The sequence below is a fragment of the Leiobunum rupestre genome, chromosome 1 (genome assembly GCF_980474605.1).
Source record: "Leiobunum rupestre chromosome 1, qqLeiRupe1.1.hap1, whole genome shotgun sequence".
Lineage (NCBI taxonomy): Eukaryota > Metazoa > Arthropoda > Arachnida > Opiliones > Sclerosomatidae > Leiobunum > Leiobunum rupestre.
This window is the reverse complement of record NC_143384.1, coordinates 5,129,264-5,146,435: the sequence shown is the minus strand read 5'-3', so window position 1 is coordinate 5,146,435 and position 17,172 is coordinate 5,129,264. Positions and strand designations below refer to the sequence as shown.

General features: G+C 35.7%; 1 protein-coding gene across 1 annotated transcript; it reads right to left on the bottom strand.

Annotated features, from left to right (window-relative positions):
• Window positions 1–4,298: 4,298 nt before the first annotated feature.
• On the bottom strand, window positions 4,299–16,624 carry LOC149960459 (uncharacterized). The gene is made up of 2 exons (XM_090164528.1): window positions 16,067–16,624; window positions 4,299–5,721 (listed from the first exon to the last, which is right to left on the bottom strand). The coding sequence occupies exons 1-2, from the start codon at window positions 16,526–16,528 to the stop codon at window positions 4,531–4,533; spliced, it is 1,653 nt and encodes a 550-aa protein (XP_090020654.1). The 5' UTR covers window positions 16,529–16,624; the 3' UTR covers window positions 4,299–4,530.
• Between the last annotated feature and the right edge of the window lie 548 nt (window positions 16,625–17,172).

Below are 17,172 nucleotides of genomic sequence, written 5' to 3'. Positions count from 1 at the left end.
CTCTCTCTCTCTCTCTCTCTCTCTCTCTCTCTCTCTCTCTCTGAGAGTCTACTCTGTTGCATGGTGCAAATATAGCTCCGCTTTTTGTTTTCCGTTCAACGGTTTTTCGCTACTTTTCAATCCGGATTTTTGTTTATTCTTCGGTCTAAGTACGTACTCTATATATCTCAGTCATTAGTTTCAAGTTTTTAGTTTAATTTTACGTTTTTACACGACTTTCCCGTTGTCGCCAACGCGGGTCTCGGGCCTTGGCCCGTGTTTTTAACTTTTTGGGTCAGTTTCGGTACAGCCGAACTCCCGACGGTCCGAAATGTCAACAAACATTTCAGACGAAACTACCGAAGATGACTTTCCGTTGCTTCCGAGTACGTTATCCAACCAAAATGCCTCTGCAATTCCAACAAGCACGCACAACGCTGCTTTCTCCGCTCCTGGCACGCACAACGCTGCTTTCTCCGCTCCTGGCACGCACAACGCTGCTTTATCCGCTCCTGGCACGCACAACGCTGCCTCTCCTCAAACTGGACACCACAACGCTGTAAACGTCTCTTCTCCCACGTACGCTAGTGCTACTTCGGGTCAAGCTGACGCTTCATTAAATGGTGGATCTACAAGATTATCCATTCCCGCAACCGCTAATCGCCCGCCTTTAATAACCACAGGGCCCCCCTCTCTCTCTCTCTCTCTCTCTCTCTCTCTCTCTCTCTCTCTCTCTCTCTCTCTCTCTCTCTCTCTCTCTCTCTCTCTCTCTCTCTCTCTCTCTCTCTCTCTCTCTCTCTCTCTCTCTCTCTCTCTCTCTCTCTCTCGGTTCCATAAAAAGTATAGTTTGGAATATAGTAAGGTCGTTTCTAAGCCATGTTTCAGATAAAGCTATAATGTCAGGATTAATATTTAAAAAATAGATCCGAAAAAAGGTTGTCAAGGTTTGCATTACCACTTCGAATGTTAAAATACACTTTTTTCATAATACAACCTACTAGGAAGTGGTTAAATTTAGACCTAGGCAGTTTTTTTAACGACCTTTCATAGTATATTATGTACAAGAGGGTCCATTCTCACATATAGACCTTGTAATTAATTTCTTCGTAGATATAATTATCTGTTCCCATCTGAACACCGAAACAACGAATCCACAAATTCTAACTAAAAAAATCACGAAACAGTAACCAATTACTGTCACTTTTTTGAATTGACAGATATTAGACAATTAAATATCCAAAATGCCAAATTTAGCACCTCCGCAACACCGTAACTGCCATTTTTCTCCGGTATTATTATTTATTGTACTAAAAACTGCCGTAGTGGCGCTGCGGTACCGAAATTTGAAGTGCAAATTCACTGAGTGCCTTCCCCCCCGGTTGCTACAGCTTCCTTTACTGCTTTCGACCGTCATTATATCTCTAGGTTACGTAGTTTTTATACTCTTTGCTTTAACCCTCAAATCTCGGCTGACTGCGCTAAAACAAGATTTAACCTTTAAAAAATACCAGATTAGGCCTTCATAAATTCATTAATAAAAAAAGACTTTATTACCTATTATGCTTACGATGCCTGTCTTAATTTCAGTGAATCTAAGCAGCTATCGGTGGTTCTGTGGTAGAGCGCTCGACTGCCAAGCCGAATGGTCTGGGTTCGAAACTTGGGTGGCGCATTTGTTTTTAATCAATAGAGAAACGCTAAATTAGAATTTCTTCGATGCAATAATTTCAATTTCAATTCTATTTCAATTAAACCAAAATTTCGTACTCTATTAAATACGCTTCCGATAAAGCTGAAGGTCTAATTTTCAATAAGGCGTAACAAGTGTCGGTGGTTCTGTGGTAGAACGTCCGCCTGTCAATCAGGAGGTCTCGGGTTCAAATCCCGCCCGATGCGATCGCAAATTGATACTAAGACGAATACCGTGTACAACTGGTGGAAACCCTGCCATTGGACGTTGAGAGGTAGCATTACACTCAGCACTCGGTCCGTCCCAAAGTCATTAAGAAGAAGTTGGAGAGAAAACGCCCATATAAACACAACAGACTCAACATGCACATCCATCAGAACACAAACACAACAAATTCAACACTCACAACCTACGCATAAACATTACAAAAACCGTAATACACCAAACCGTCACGACGGTGAGCGAAAAAACACCATCCAAACCAAACCGCAAATGCATCCGTTAACGCTCACCGTCACACGGTGGTTTTGCCAACCCTTTGAGAAACTGCGTACGCAGTGATTACACTTTGCACCGAAAATGCGAACGCGTTCGCAGTCCTGACAGACAGACACACCCACAGACCCACCCACAGACCCACAGACAGACACGGTCGTTGTATAACCCCTCCTAGGGGACTTTGTCCCTCGGAGAGGTAAAAAAAATATTTACACAATAAAATGCGGCGAGGGGGAAAGAAACTAACGTTTTAAAATACGATAAAGGGAAAAAATGGGGCAATAGTATTTATTTAGTTTTTTACTCAGATAATGATTTTTTCTTAAACAAAATTGTTTTCACAACATGTTAAGGTAAATATTGTACCTAAAAAACCAAAATATGTTGTGAAAGTTTTGTTCTGTGTAGGTAAGAAAATGTTCAGCTTCTCCGAGAAAAGGTTATGTGTGTTATTAACAGCACTTGAGAATGGAACCAAATTTGGGAGGATGGTTGGTAGAATTGCGAGACGAATTTGTTTTGGAATAATTAGACTTTCTTGGGCTACATCTTTGCGGTTTACAAAAAAAAGGAACAAAATTTCAATGAAGTTTAAAACACCAAAAATTTTCCTTTTCCTTTCAGTCGAGCAAGGGGATGTCTCGAATTCAAAAAATCAATATAAAATACACGTAAGTTGTTTTATTTCATTTTGGAACTAAGGTAAGTGATTAGTTCAATATAATATATTGTATCTAATTCTTGTTCAATATTACTAAAATGTATCATTTTATATAGTAGACTTTTTAGTGCTAAAAGTTACTATTTATTTGGAGTATAGTAATTTATTTCCATATACACGAACAGGGTTTCCCGTTTTCAAGTAATCCGGTCGGTTAATAAAGGAACATATATTTAGGGAATACGAAATAAACCTCATATTTGCAGGGTTGGCAAGTTTTAAACAAAATGTTTAAAACAAGTGTTTAAAACACGTTTAAAACAAATATTTTAAACAAACATCAATTTGTTTTAAACGTTTTTTATAAGGTAAATTTTCATTGTTTTTTGTAAGATTTTCGTTATTCAAACCATTCCGAGGCTCTAAGAAAGGTAAAATGTATTGATAACGGGTAGTTAGATTTTAAGATTCTCTGAAAAGAGCGACTGAAAGGGCTCGATATGATTTCATAAATTTCCTCCCAGTGAAAAAATGCTACGAACGCATTGAATTTTGTCCTTTTGTTTAAATATAATGTATATAGCTTCCAATATAGATCTATTTGGGACACTACCTTTGCACGAGATAAAAGTAGGGTTGCTGTTTAGTCGGGTTGTGCCGGGTTTTAAGTAACAAGAAACACGGCCGGTCTGGACAGATCGGGTTATGACGTGATGGAAGTTTTAAGATTATAGAGGTATCTAAGTTCTTATTTTTTGTAACATTGTTTATTTGTGATGATTTATGACTGCAGACGTGCACATTTCAATAAACCAAAAGTAAAAACCAGTGTGTGGATAACTAGCTATTTGCCCTTTTCTTAGTACTATGCGACCGAAAATTCCAGGATGATAGCTATATTAAAAACCCTCCTACAGGTTATGTAGTATTTGCATGGGGTATCGAAAACCCTAAGGCCGTCAATGGTTGGTCAACAACGCTTAGCGAAATTCTTGGCTCGTTTAAATAAGCGTGTACTCTTTGGTTCTTCTCCCTGTGAGTTTATTTATAATACCATAAGTGGCATAATTACCCTAAGTGTGCCTATAGGAGCCTTTCCCACAGAGAATCTTCAATTTGAGCTTGTTCTAAACAGACCAAAGAAAAGTAGGACTCGCTAATTCCGTTCAAGTACCCTATATGGTATTTTTAATGCTCGCACCGCAGACGCCGCTTGGCAAACACATTACGTCACTTTCATTAAACAAGGTATCATTGAAAAATTCATCTTATTGACACACTTAGGGTAATTATGCCACTAATGATAATACATTTAATGATACGTAATATTTCTTTAAATGAGTTTACTCGTGAGTCTGACTCATAAGTATAATGATTAGTTTAAAACGTTTTAAACATAGTTTTTTATTGTTTATTATGTGTTTTTTATTGTTTGATTTAAAAACAGTTAAAAAAATGAATCTGGTTTAAAACAATAAAAAACATTGTTTTTGTTTGAAAAAAAACAAGGATTTTGCCAGCCCTGCATATTTGAGATATTACATATTGAACCCATATACCATACAATGGGTAAAAAATTAACCTTTTTAGGGCTTTGTAGTGGATATATCTAGGCTCATTTAATCATTTTCTAAAAAGGGTAGGAAGGATTGTATATATATTCTAAATGACCTTAAACTCAGTTCGTTACTGCAGACCTAGATTATATGTTTTGCAATAGTTCCTCGTAGGCATTTTTGGCATTGATGTGACTTCCTTGTTGGGCATCGAAACGCTCTTGCAGCTGCATTAACTCCACCTGCAGAGAATCTTTCGATTCAACTATTTGAAGAACTCTGTCTTTTTGCTTTTGAATTTCCTCTTCGTAGTACTTCCTGTTGGCGTCGCAGTCGGTCAGTTGTCGCTTCAAACGTTCCATTTCCTCGTCCTTCTTCGATAATTGCTCCAAGAGGCCCAACGTGACTTGCTCTTCTTTTTTCAAGTCATCAACGACATTTTCGCATCGAGTTTGCTCTTGTAAAAGCTCCGTTAGCAAGCGTTGGATAGTGATTAGCTGGTCCTCTCGATCCTGTTTGATCTCGTTCAATTGGACTTCGAGATTTAGATTTAGGACCATATTATTCGGAAGGTCTCGTTTAAGTTGATCAATCTCTTCGTCTTTACTGGATATCTGATTCAAAAGGCCCACGGTGCCATCCTCTTCCCTTTTCCAGCAGTCGACCATTTGATCGTACCGAGTCTGTTTTTCCACGAGCTCGCCTTCTAGACTTACAATCTTGTTTCGCTGTTCGTTTCGAGCGACATGAAGTTCCTCCAAGTTTGTCTCCAAGCTTTTAATGCGGGACTTTAAACAAGCATTTTCTTCTTCAATAGTTTTAAATTTATTTTGTATTTCCAAGTTCGTCTCGGTTACTTTTTTAGAGTCGTGATCTTTCCGTTCAATGAGCTCCTTGCTTCGATTAAATTGTTGCTGAAAATTCGTAGCGTGTGATCTAGCGTCGTTCAACTCTTTTTGCAGCTGTTCAATATCTTGGACCCTAAGGGCGTATTCTGATTTAAACTTCGTGACCACCGTTTCCATCTTCTCTTTCTCTTGGCGTAATTGCGAATTCTCCGTTCTTAACTTCTGAGCAGTCGTTTCGTGGACAACTTTTGGTTTTGTAGATTGTTGATCTGTGTCTAAAACCTTTGGTCTAGTAGAGTGATGACCTGATTGCAGTTGGTCTTGGTTTTCTCTGGCCTTAAGCTCGTGCTCTAGAGTTTGGATTTTTTTAACCAAAACCGAATGAGCCTTCGATGAGTCGCATGCCTGTTTCAATCGGTTTTCTTGTTCACTTTTAAGTTGTTGATGAAGATCCTGCATCTGTTTCTCGCAATACTCTTTCACTTTAAACTGAAAAGCAAAAAAGAAGGATTATTTATTGGGTATTAATTGTAGTTCATTAAGTTAACATGTGCTTTAACTAACTATCAAGATGCGTAAGAGTAAAAATCTAAAAAGCTTTAAAATTTCATAACTATTTAAAGTATTTAGGAAAATTTGGGATATTGTGACTCAATGATAGGCGAACCGAAAGTCTTTGCTCCAATTACACAGTCAAATTACGTGAATTCTTAAAATATAATTAAGACAAGTATGGCACTGAAAGATTTATGTTAATGATTGCGTAATCGGAAATTCCGAACCAGGAAACGGTTTTCAATAACGAAGCAAGTGTTAATAATAGTCAATAGCCATATACAACATAAACAACTTTTTTCAAGAAATATTTTTAAAAAATGAACTTAGCTTTTGATAAACTTAACTGGCCAGTTTCCAACTTTTCCTCTACAATTAGAACCCCACGTTTTACGCATTGAGCGGCGCTTGTCCCATTTTTCAAATGTATAGTTTTCTTTTCACATATGAAAATGTTTATTTATGCAGAAAATTAACATTATTTAAAATGTACTTCAAAACTTTTAATATTATTCTTTTAAATGTTTCTATATAAAGAAAACATGTTTATTCTATAAACCATCTTTGGTACATATATACGAAATTATTATATAATATTTAAAACCTGCACTAGCCCCTTTTCTTGCTAGAAAGTTATATGTTTTATAGATGACCCTAAAAGGGTCAACCAAATCAGTATTTTTATAAACAGATGATTTTGATATTTGCTAACACTTTTCAACCTGATTTAATTGCCATACATATATTTTTTTAAATTATAAAAAATTTCAGATTGATAACTTTTGAAATAACCTAATAATACATTTAATTGTGGTACATTCAAGGCTATTTATAAAACTAAATCGATGCTGTCTTAGCACAGTCTTTCAAAGTTTGTAAACTATTTAATTAGACTCTGGCGCCACATTGCATTCTAAATGTTCTTCAGAGATTGACGGTTGTTGCGAGTCATTGTCACAAGACAAGATTGAATCGGATGCGTCATTAGCAGGCGTTTGAAAGGCTAAGTCGATTGTAGTTTCAATGGGAAACATCTGAATTTTTTCTATAACTTGTTGTATCGGTAAAACGTCGACTTTGAACTCAATTTCTGATCTGCAATTGGGGCAGTCGTTATTTCCCCAATCGTTGATGCAATTGAGACAAAACACGTGTGAACAGCTCAAGGCAACTGGTGTTTGGAACATTTCGGTACAGATGCTACAGCTAAAATCCTCGACAATCTGCTCTACTATATCTTTCGAGTCGTTAATGCATTTCTCAAGATTCTCGATGTGTTTTTCATCCGCCTCAATTTTATCTCGCAATCTCTGAATTCGCTCTCCATTCTCTTCCAAAGCGCGCTCTAGCTCGTCGTTGGAATCATTTTTATGTTGCAATTCCTTTTGTAAATAATATAGCTGTTCTTTAACACTCAAATATTTCAGGTCTTGTTCATCTATTTCTTCTTGTAATCGTCGATTATCCTTACACAAGTGCATCGCTTCTGTTTCGTGAAAGTTCATCGTAGCCTCGGTTTCATTGAAGAGTCGTCTTGTTTTCAGCAAGGATTCTTCCTTTTCAGAGAGCTGCCTTAAAAGATTCAAACCACTTTCGTCTAGTTTTTTAATTACTTCGTTCTTTTGTTCTAATTGAGTCTCAAATTCCAAGAGATCCGATTCCATCTCCTTCTGTCTCTTCGACATTTGTGATTTAGCACGATTTGTCTCACTTAATTCACTTCTCAACTCTTTTACGAGAGTTTTGTTTGTTCAAGGTGCTCCTGTAAACATTTCATTTCCTCATCCTTCCGCCCAACGTCAGCATTCAAAGGTCCCAACTGACTCGTTAAACGTTGAATCTCAGATTTCAAGGATACTATTTCGTTAGTTTGATCAGTGGAAAAGTCTGTCAACTTCGTAAAATTAATGAACATATTGTTATATTCTATTTCGAAATTTAAAAGTTTCTTCTTCAGTTCTTTTATCTCAATATCCTGAGCAGTTTCTATCTTCAAAGTTGTCTCGGTCCATAAGTCGTTTTCGTTCAATAAACTACAATGACTTCCAAATTTCTGAAAGTACAGAGAACACCTGTATCACACGTAGTTGCCAGTTAAGTAGTATCAATAAAATGTTTTCAAATGGTATATTTGTTATAAAACACAGTAAATAGAGAGATTTAAAACCGGGTAGGGTGTAGCTTCCTTAAGAAAGTATTTGAGTACCGTAAAAGGAAAAACGCTATTTACGGTGTAGAACAATTTAAAATTTGTTAAGGTGTTAAATATGGGACAAAATAAACCTTTTTTAAGGGTGTAGGAGACCAAACTCAGGGAATATTTAGTAGTTGCGTCTGACACTACTAGTGTTGAATATAATTTTGTCTGACTGTTCGCGAATATAAACATGTACACTTCTTAATCTTCAACTTCTAAATAATGCATATCTACGTTGTTAAAAATTTAGTTAAAACAAGTTGGCAAGCCAAAATATACCTCTCCTCGGAAGAGTTTTTAATTTTCAATGAAGCGTAACTATATCCGTGGCTCTGCGGTAGAACGCTCACCTGTCGTTCAAGAGGGCTCGGGTTCGAATCCCGGCCGTTTAAAAAATTATACTACACCCAATGACAAAAAGGGGGCGCTTTTGAAAAACCTTTTCCCTGATTCTAAGAAACTGCGTTCGCAGTGATTACCCTTTGCCCCGAAAATGCGAACGCGTTCGCAGGCCTGTGGGTCTGTCTGTCAGTCCTGCGAACGCGTTCGCATTTTCGGGGCAAAGGGTAATCACTGCGTACGCCGTTTCTTGAAGGGTTGGCAAAACCACCGCGTGACGGTGAGCGTTAACGGATTGATTTGCGGTTTGGTTTGCTTGGTCTTTTTTCGTCAACGCTCACCGGATATTTCGTTATTGTTATGTTGTAGGTCGTGAATGTTGAGTTCGTGTTGTGGGTGTTAAGTTTGTGTTATGACGGTTGTGAGTGTTGAGTTTGTATGGGCGTTTTCTCTCCAACTTCTTCTTTATTACTTTGGGACGGACCGAGTGCTGAGTGTAATGCTACCTCTCAACGTCCAATGGCAGGGTTTCCACCAGCTGTACACGGTATTCGGCTTAGTATCAATTTGCGAATTTTTGGCGCCGGCCGGGAATCGAACCCGGATCTGCCTCGTGTACGAGATGTACTCTGACCACTCAGCCACCAACGCTTGTTAAGATACGGTGTTTTTTTTAAAAAACAGCTTTGGCGAATGTCCTTTACAAAGTTATAACGTTAGGTACTATAATTTATCCTACATCATTTTAAATATTTATAAATTAAATTAATCTTATATTTAATTAAATATTTATAAATTATATTAATCTTATATTTAATTAAAAATTAATAAATTATATTAATCTTATACTTAATTAAATATTTATAAATTATATTAATATTATATTTAACTAAATATCTGAGTACTTTAATTTATTTGATCGTGTTCACGAATTGAACTCGGGTCGCATCGTTACAATGCAGATAGTTTACCGCCGAGCCATTCACTTCCATTAGGAGAGTAACAAGTAAAGACACCATTATGATAAGGCGGGTTTTTTACCTTTTAATAACGCTTAGAAAAAGGGTAATTATTCAAAACTCCCGCGGAAACTATATAAAAGTAATAATATAGCGCCACCGTGTGGAGAACTATCAATCAAACCGGGTAAAAAATATAATCTCTTCAATTTTTCGAACTTAACTCAAATCTCGAGGGGTCAAAAAAAACCACAAAATAAGGGTATATAAGGCCGTTGCCGTCAATTTAGTCTTTCTTAGTTCTTGGCTGTCAGACAAAACACTACAGGACGGCATCGAATAACGCGAGGGAACGGCGGCCTTGTGTTGTAAAACTGGTCGTTAAAAACTTCAGGATCCCCTTTTCGGTTCATTCCCCCATAATATAGTAGGTACTTGCATGTTCATTTGCGCACACTTATCGCGCATTCACTCTAGTGCGATCGGTTTAGATGTCCGTATTTGAAAGCTATCCAGTAAGGTACAGCTTGTTTGTTTGATATTTTGTTGGCAGTTGTTGCAGACGATTTTTAACGTGACTTAAGGCGGAACAAGTTAACTTCAATCTTTTTAAATTAAAATGGTTATTAAAAACTGTTGCTATAAAAACTGTAAAAACGATTTCGAGGTTTAGCAATAACGATTATATGGATGGGATATTTTTTCTACCTTTTCCAAAACCCAAAACAACATTGATGTGAACAAACTAAGCCTTTGCCGAGAGTAGAGAAGTATTTTCAATCTACACCGCTAATGGTACGTCCAATAACCACTCAGCATAGCGATATGATGTAATGCGCGCAAAATATGCGCAGGAAGCTACAGAGGTTCCTACCCGAAAGGGGGAGAATGGGGGAAGACATTTTTACCTCGAACGTTTTTAGTACAGGCTTTCCTATTCTTACCGCCGTTCCCTCTCTCGTTATTCCACGAGGACGGGGTCCTGGTGTCGGTCAAAAGTTATGAGGTAACTTTGCGGTTTTAATTAGTATGTTCAGTCTTCGGTCAAGAAAAGAATTAATTTGTGTTTCGCGTTTGGAACGTGAGTGAATGGACTTAAGTGTATGAACAGTGCGTGCTTAAGACTGAAAGTGTTAAAGTAATTGTGAACTAACTCAAGTCAGCTGTAAGATAAAATTGATTGTTATTTTTTTTGAATTGGAATAACCTAATTATACCCTTGAAATTGTCAACTCAACCTGTGAGGCTAATTAATTAGATATTGGAAGTAATTAGTAGCGAACAGCTCTCAGCTATTAATTAAGACGGAGTTTATAGTTAGGTAGTTTGATTTGAGTTAAAATTACTCAGTATAATTTATAATATTAACTTAAGTGTAAGTGTGTTTGGGTTTATGTTTCAATCACGATGAACTAAGACAAATCTAGTCTTAGACGGGAAATTATTCTCGTAAATTTATCGCGCGGCCTTAGGGAATATTCTTTTAATAAAATTTCGATAACTATCGTTCAATTAAAATCAGCCCAATTCCGTTAAAATTATAAATCAAAAAGCGAACGGTCGTTATAATACCCTCTGTAGATATTTCTTTCATTAAAATTTGCTTCGTATTATACATGTATTCAACTTATAAACATGTACTGTAAAAAAGGGTTAAATTCAATTGTGCTGTGTTATAGTACGTCTAACTCACTGTTGTAACAACTAACTTATGATATTCTGAATAAATTAAAATTGGTCGTTTTGTCTCATTTTAATTATAATTAAAATTTTATACCGGGCGGGATAGAACTGGGATAACATTTTTAACAAATAACTTTAAATTGGGGAGATATATCTTCAAGAGCTATCTCGAGAAATTAATACCACTAGGGACTATTCTTCCGAGGAGAGGTATATTTTGGCTGGCCAACTTGTATCTTATTTAAAATAGATATACAAAATATCAAAAAGCGTAATTTTTTAAGTGTTACCCCTTAAAAAGATTATTATAATCCACTTGGTGAAACCATTTAAACAGGTTTTCTAAAAACACAAATAAAATTTAGATTTTTCAACCAAACCTCATTTTGCCAACTGACGAAAATTATTGGGTGAGTCCCCTAAAAGGAGGTTTTTAAATAACATGATTTGGTCCAAAAATGTATTTATTTATTCTCAGGGAGAATGAATATGTTGAGACTACAGTTTGACAATGCAGTGGCGGCGAGATGATGACAGGGGGTACATCGTTCTTTGATTATTAAAAAGATGGAATTGTTTTATAGATATTCATTAACTTAACACCGTTGATCTCCATAAAAGCCACTAAGGCAAGTTACTTATAGGAGCAAGACAGATCAAACGTCATTTATATAATCGTGTTCAATATGTTAGTGATATCGTGGCGTCACCAGCGTAGCGAATTTGACACGGGAATAAAAAAGTTTTTTTTAATCAAAAGGATTTGCATTCAATTTCTGATAGTTTTTGTCAATCAAAAGGGTGTGCATTAAATTTATGATAGTTTTTGTCACTCAATAGGGTGTGTATGAATTTTATGAGCTTTTCTCAATCAAAAAATTGTGTATGAAATTTCTGACAGTCGTGTTTAATCAAACGGATGCGTTTGAAGTTTACTAGATCCTGTTTAATCAAAATGATGTGTATGAAATTTACAAGCTTCGTTAAATCAAAATGATATGTATGAAATATATAAGAGTTCTGTTCAATCCAAAGGATGTGTATGAAATATATGACAGTTTTGTTTAGTCAAAGGGATATTTATTAAATTAAAGACAGTGGTGTTCAATCAAAAGGATGTGTGAAGTTTACTAGATCCTGTTTAATAAAAATCGATAAAAATGATGCTTATAAAATTTACTTATTTTTGTTAAATCAAAATGATGGGTATGAAATATATAAGAGTGTTGTTCAATCCAAAGGATGTGTATGAAGTTCACTAGGTCCTGTTAAATAAAAATTATGTGTGTGAAATATATAAGAGTGCTGTTCAATCCAAAGGATGTGTATGAAATATATGACAGTTTTATTAAGAAAAAGGGATATTTATGAAATTTCTGACAGTTGTGTTCAATCAAAAAGATGTGTATGAAGTTAATTAGGTCCTGTTAAATAAACATTATGTGTATGAAATTTACTAGAGTTCTGTTAAATCAAAATGATGTGTATGAAATATGTATGAGTGTTGTTCAATAAGACAAATGTTTGAAATATAAGTAGTTTTGTTTAGTCGAAAAGATGCCGATGAAATTTATTAGAGTTCTGTTTAAGCAAAATTATGTTTATGAAATGTATTAAAGTTCTGTTCAATCAAAAAGAAGTGTCTGGAATTCATTACAGTTTTGCACATTAAGGATGAGTGAGATTTAATTGAATTAAATATTAATCCTCGGTCAGAAAAAACAGCAGTTCTACAGAAGTATCCCATCAAAAGCATTCGCGTTGCCAACACATTTTGGAAATGTCTTTTATACATTAACACTGAGCAAATCACATTACTAACCGTGATGACCAACGCCGTTTGTCTAAAATGTTGGCACTTGGAAAAAGCCTTAAATTAAATCACTTTGAACTTGTAAATAATTTGAGGGCATACATAGAGCTAATAGGTTTGTATCTAATTTACAAGATTGTAAACAAATGCAATCCTTCTAGATAAGTAATGTAGATAATATTCGAAGACGGATTTTCCGTTCAGTAAACGCGCATTCTTTGGTTAGGAAAAGGTGGTTTTTTATTCTAATCAGTTCCCTTCTGTTTTCAAGTGAGATAGAATAGTTAGTTACGTGGATTTCGTAATTCCCTCTTAATGAAGAATGATAAACTTGTGACTAGTTTTATCTACATGCCCTACCCTAAAATACATATCGAAGCTAGGCTCCTTATAAAGTAATGATTTACTCAAGAAGTCCTACTACAAAATGGATATTGAAGTTTGCCTCCTTATAAGGTAACGTTTTTCTAGTGACTGGGCTTATCAAGTCCCATTCTGAAATGTATACTACTGCTAAGCTCGTTATATGGAAAGTTTTTAACGTAAATAAAAATATATCTGTAGGGAAAAGTTCCATAATTTTTTCAAAAGTGTGCCTGCCCTATACTTTACAAATGCTAAAGTTATACTGAATTCTGCTTTCAAGATAGAGTGCGTAGAAAGCCAGACTAGGATGCACCCACGTTCTGGTTTGTTCTTACGTGGTTTGATTAGCGATTACATCGGGGAAACAATCCTAGTCGAAGGCCTGCTAGCCTTTTCCAGTGCTGCTTTAGTTCTCGTTGCTTTCACCAGGCGACCCTGAAATCCATTTTTTACATTTGAACTTCATTCCCTCTCCAAAGAATACCCTCCCTCTTCTTTTACTTCCCAATTTTTACTTCGCGAGTAACATTCATTACAAAAACCGGTGTCGGGAAATTAGAATTTGGACATTTTCCGATTGTTTTTATGTATTTCTAAGGGAACATGCAGTGGTGTAGTGACGATCCCCCCTCCCCCTCCCCCTCCCGGGGAATTTTTTTAATCGCTTCAGAATTTTCACAGAGCATTTTGCCTATCAGTCGCTTTTACATACAATCTATAGCTTACGCTTACTTATTTGTATGAGAGTTAGCGTCGAGGAAGTAGAAATTAATAAGCAATTAACCGCTTTTTGGAAACTCGAAACCATCGGTATATACGATAACGACGCGGAAGAAGACAGTTACGAACAATTTGATAAAACAATCCTTTTTAAAGAAGGAAGATTTGAGGCGGCGTTGCCTTGGAAGAGAAAGCGTAATTCAAAATTTGTCGCTAAATGTAGCGAAATTTTATGTATGACCCCCTATAAGCGACTTCTACTGGACTGCTATCAGTCTCTGATATCGCTCCTTATATGGTCATGTTTTTGAGAACTATCGATGAGTAACACCAAGAGAAAATAGGGGAGAGTGTAGCTCTTCGCCTAACCCGCGTGTCGCCTTGTTTGAGGGGCAAAAAGATCCTAAAAAATAGCTGTGCTTAAAAAATAGTTAGTTTTTAATTTTAATATAAAACCGAGCTAATGATTGTTTTATATGACATGCTTATGTTCTATTATATTTATAAACAAAAGGCGTGTTGAAAGTAAATTTATATTTTTAATTAAGAAATTTAGATCAAAGGGATATTTCGTCACGTGTCTGCTAAGCTTTGTAGTAGTCTGCCTGCCTGTAGTTTAACGAGATGAATGACGTTGGGGTCCCATGACTTACGCGCCTCAAACAAGGTAGCAAGCGAAGGGAAAGGTCATTTTTGTTTTAATAGCTTCACTCTCCCCTATTTGCTCTTGGTACCACATTCCTTTGGGGTCACGAGATATGTGACTGCTTTGTTTTTTCTCAAGCAGAGATAACTAGATTGAGTTGGCGAAATCATTTTACGCGAAGCGCTTAGACGTGCGCTGGTCTTTGTAATTGTAATTGGTTTATTAGTTAATAAATAATGTTATTCTCTTATTTTAATCGTCCTAATTATTTTCCAACTCGCTACACGTACCAAAGTTCAGTATTTACGTATTTCAGTCTGCGTTAAATACCTAGCGTTAAACTTAGCTCTCCCTTTAACCCGGACTAGCTATTAACAGTGATGAGCTTGATTGTTAATTACAAAACTTATGAGATGTTCATCACAAAATTAAAATGACCTACTTTTAACATATTTAAGTGATGCGTAGAAACGGTTCTAGCTAAGTGTTTTAATCCGAAAAGTTTCCTTATTTTTCCGAAAAAAATGTTTTTCATTCCATGATTAGTCGAATATTGTTTGCAAATTTAAATAAAGCGGCATTTTCGCCTCATTTTTTCGAATCTAAAAGTAAAACTAAACCTCTAGACTTGTTTAAACTGATTAACAATGTAACACTATTCATGTTTTGTAGTATTTTTACGGTTATTAGACATTTTATTTCGATAAAAAGTTAAAAAAAAATTAAAAACCCTTAAAATGTCATTGATTTTTTAATTTTTAATTTTTCCAATTTGCGGAAAAGTTTCCGCATTTTATTTTTGCGGAAAATTAACAACACTAGTTCGAGCGCTGGGAAACTGACTAGCCTGACTAGATATTTCCCAAAATATTTGTTAGCCTTTAATATTTCTCAAAGGCCAACGGCACCCTTAGAAGGGCTTTAACTTCGAATTTGATCGGTTATCATTTGTGTAACATACTTGTTTGCCTTATCTATGTGGCAGAGTACTTTTATAAGCAAACACCTGAACTGCGTGAAGAGTATAAAATGACAATTGAGACATTTAGGCAACCGCGATATGTGTAAATTATTTTTCTTCTAACTAACAAGGTTTCAAAATAATGATACAATAAAGTACGAATTCGTAATATTTAAAAATCAAAGTTAATAGTAATAATCAGCTAGGCTAATACTTAAGGCCCAAGTCATCAAAACGTTTAATGCTAATTATTCAGGTGGCCGGGTTACAATGAGTAGGACGGTGGTGGCAAGCCCTTTATACCACGCAAGCCCTACAATAACTATTACCTTGAACCTCTACAAATTTTTATGGAAGGGAAAACCGAAGAGCACGGTATAAATAACTAGTGATTACATTTATTTAAAATAATAATAATTAGAAGAACGTAACGGATACTTCGTGGAAAAAACTGAATGTCCATTAAATTTATGATCATTATATTGTAATTAGCCGGGAGAGAAGACACCACTTAAATGATTAAAAATACTAAGTATCCTTTGTGTTATTATTGCTATTATAAACCAATTTTAATTACTATAGCATGAATTATTACCTCTATATCTCCATTGGATACAGTATCGGAAATTTTCTCAGACATCACTTTGTCCGGTTTGGTGCTTTTCTTGTCGTCTGGCCCTTTAATCTCATTTGCATCATCAAGAACACTTTCTTTTCTCTTATTTAGGAACACCCAGCGGTGGTTTCCCAGCAAGTATCCGAAAGAAATAATATCACCGTCTTTCAGGGCGTAGTTTTGACACTTGGGCAATTTCTTGCTGTTGACGAAAACTCCACAGTTGGACTTTTCAGTATGATCCGATACGTCTTTTAGTTTCCATTCTCGCTGAGTTTCCTTCAGCAAGGCGTGCAAATCGTCTATTTCCGGAGAATCCAAAAGCAGATCTGATTTGGAGCTGCTACCCACGGTCAGCTGGTCTTTGGTCGGATCTAAGTGAACGGATTCGATACATTCGTTGTTCTTTAATTCAAACGGTTTCAAATAACATTCATTCATTATTTTGGTTTTGGTTCTTAAACCAAAACGAATAAAATACTTTGAACTAAAACCTATAAAACGTTAAAGAAAGCAGTATGAAAATGCTTTATCAAATATTTCTTGCAGTGGCCTCGACTACGCCGATATAAATACTGAAACAGTAAATCTTATAGCAGCAAAGGTAAGGCGAAGATTCTTTACTTTCTAAATGCTATCTTATAAGAGATAAGAAAAGTCTCAGAAATCGTCTGGAGAATGTATTAGTTTTTATTCACTGTCCTAAAAGTCAGGTTTTAGTGTTTCAAAAAAGTGGTCGACATTCATCAGCCTGAGAAGGGATTTGTTGTCATAGATATTTAAAATTTATCTTTATCCTTTGCCAATTATTCTAACTTTGATTTAGTACTTTCAAAGAAATTATTATTACATATTAAATTAAATTTTCTTTATTTAAAAGTATGATAAAAAGAAATGACTTCTTTAGATTTGCTTATTTTAAAAACACAATTAAACGGGTCAGACTAGAATTGTAAATATCAAAGTGCTCAGCACTTCATCATCAAAGACCAAACCATCCTGGGGAATAACAAGACGCTTTATACAATAGAGACTCGACCTTTGTTCAGGGGTTATCCTGGTCGTTTGTTTTTGTTTTGTTTTTT

Bases quoted from the DNA above. Each gene is read 5' to 3' on its own strand.
- LOC149960459 (XM_090164528.1), bottom strand. From the start codon at position 16,528: ATGAATGAATGTTATTTGAAACCGTTTGAATTAAAGAACAACGAATGT. The intron at 5,722-16,066 runs GTAATAATTCAT...TTTGCTTTTCAG, and splicing joins TATCCAATGGAGATATAGAG to TTTAAAGTGAAAGAGTATTG.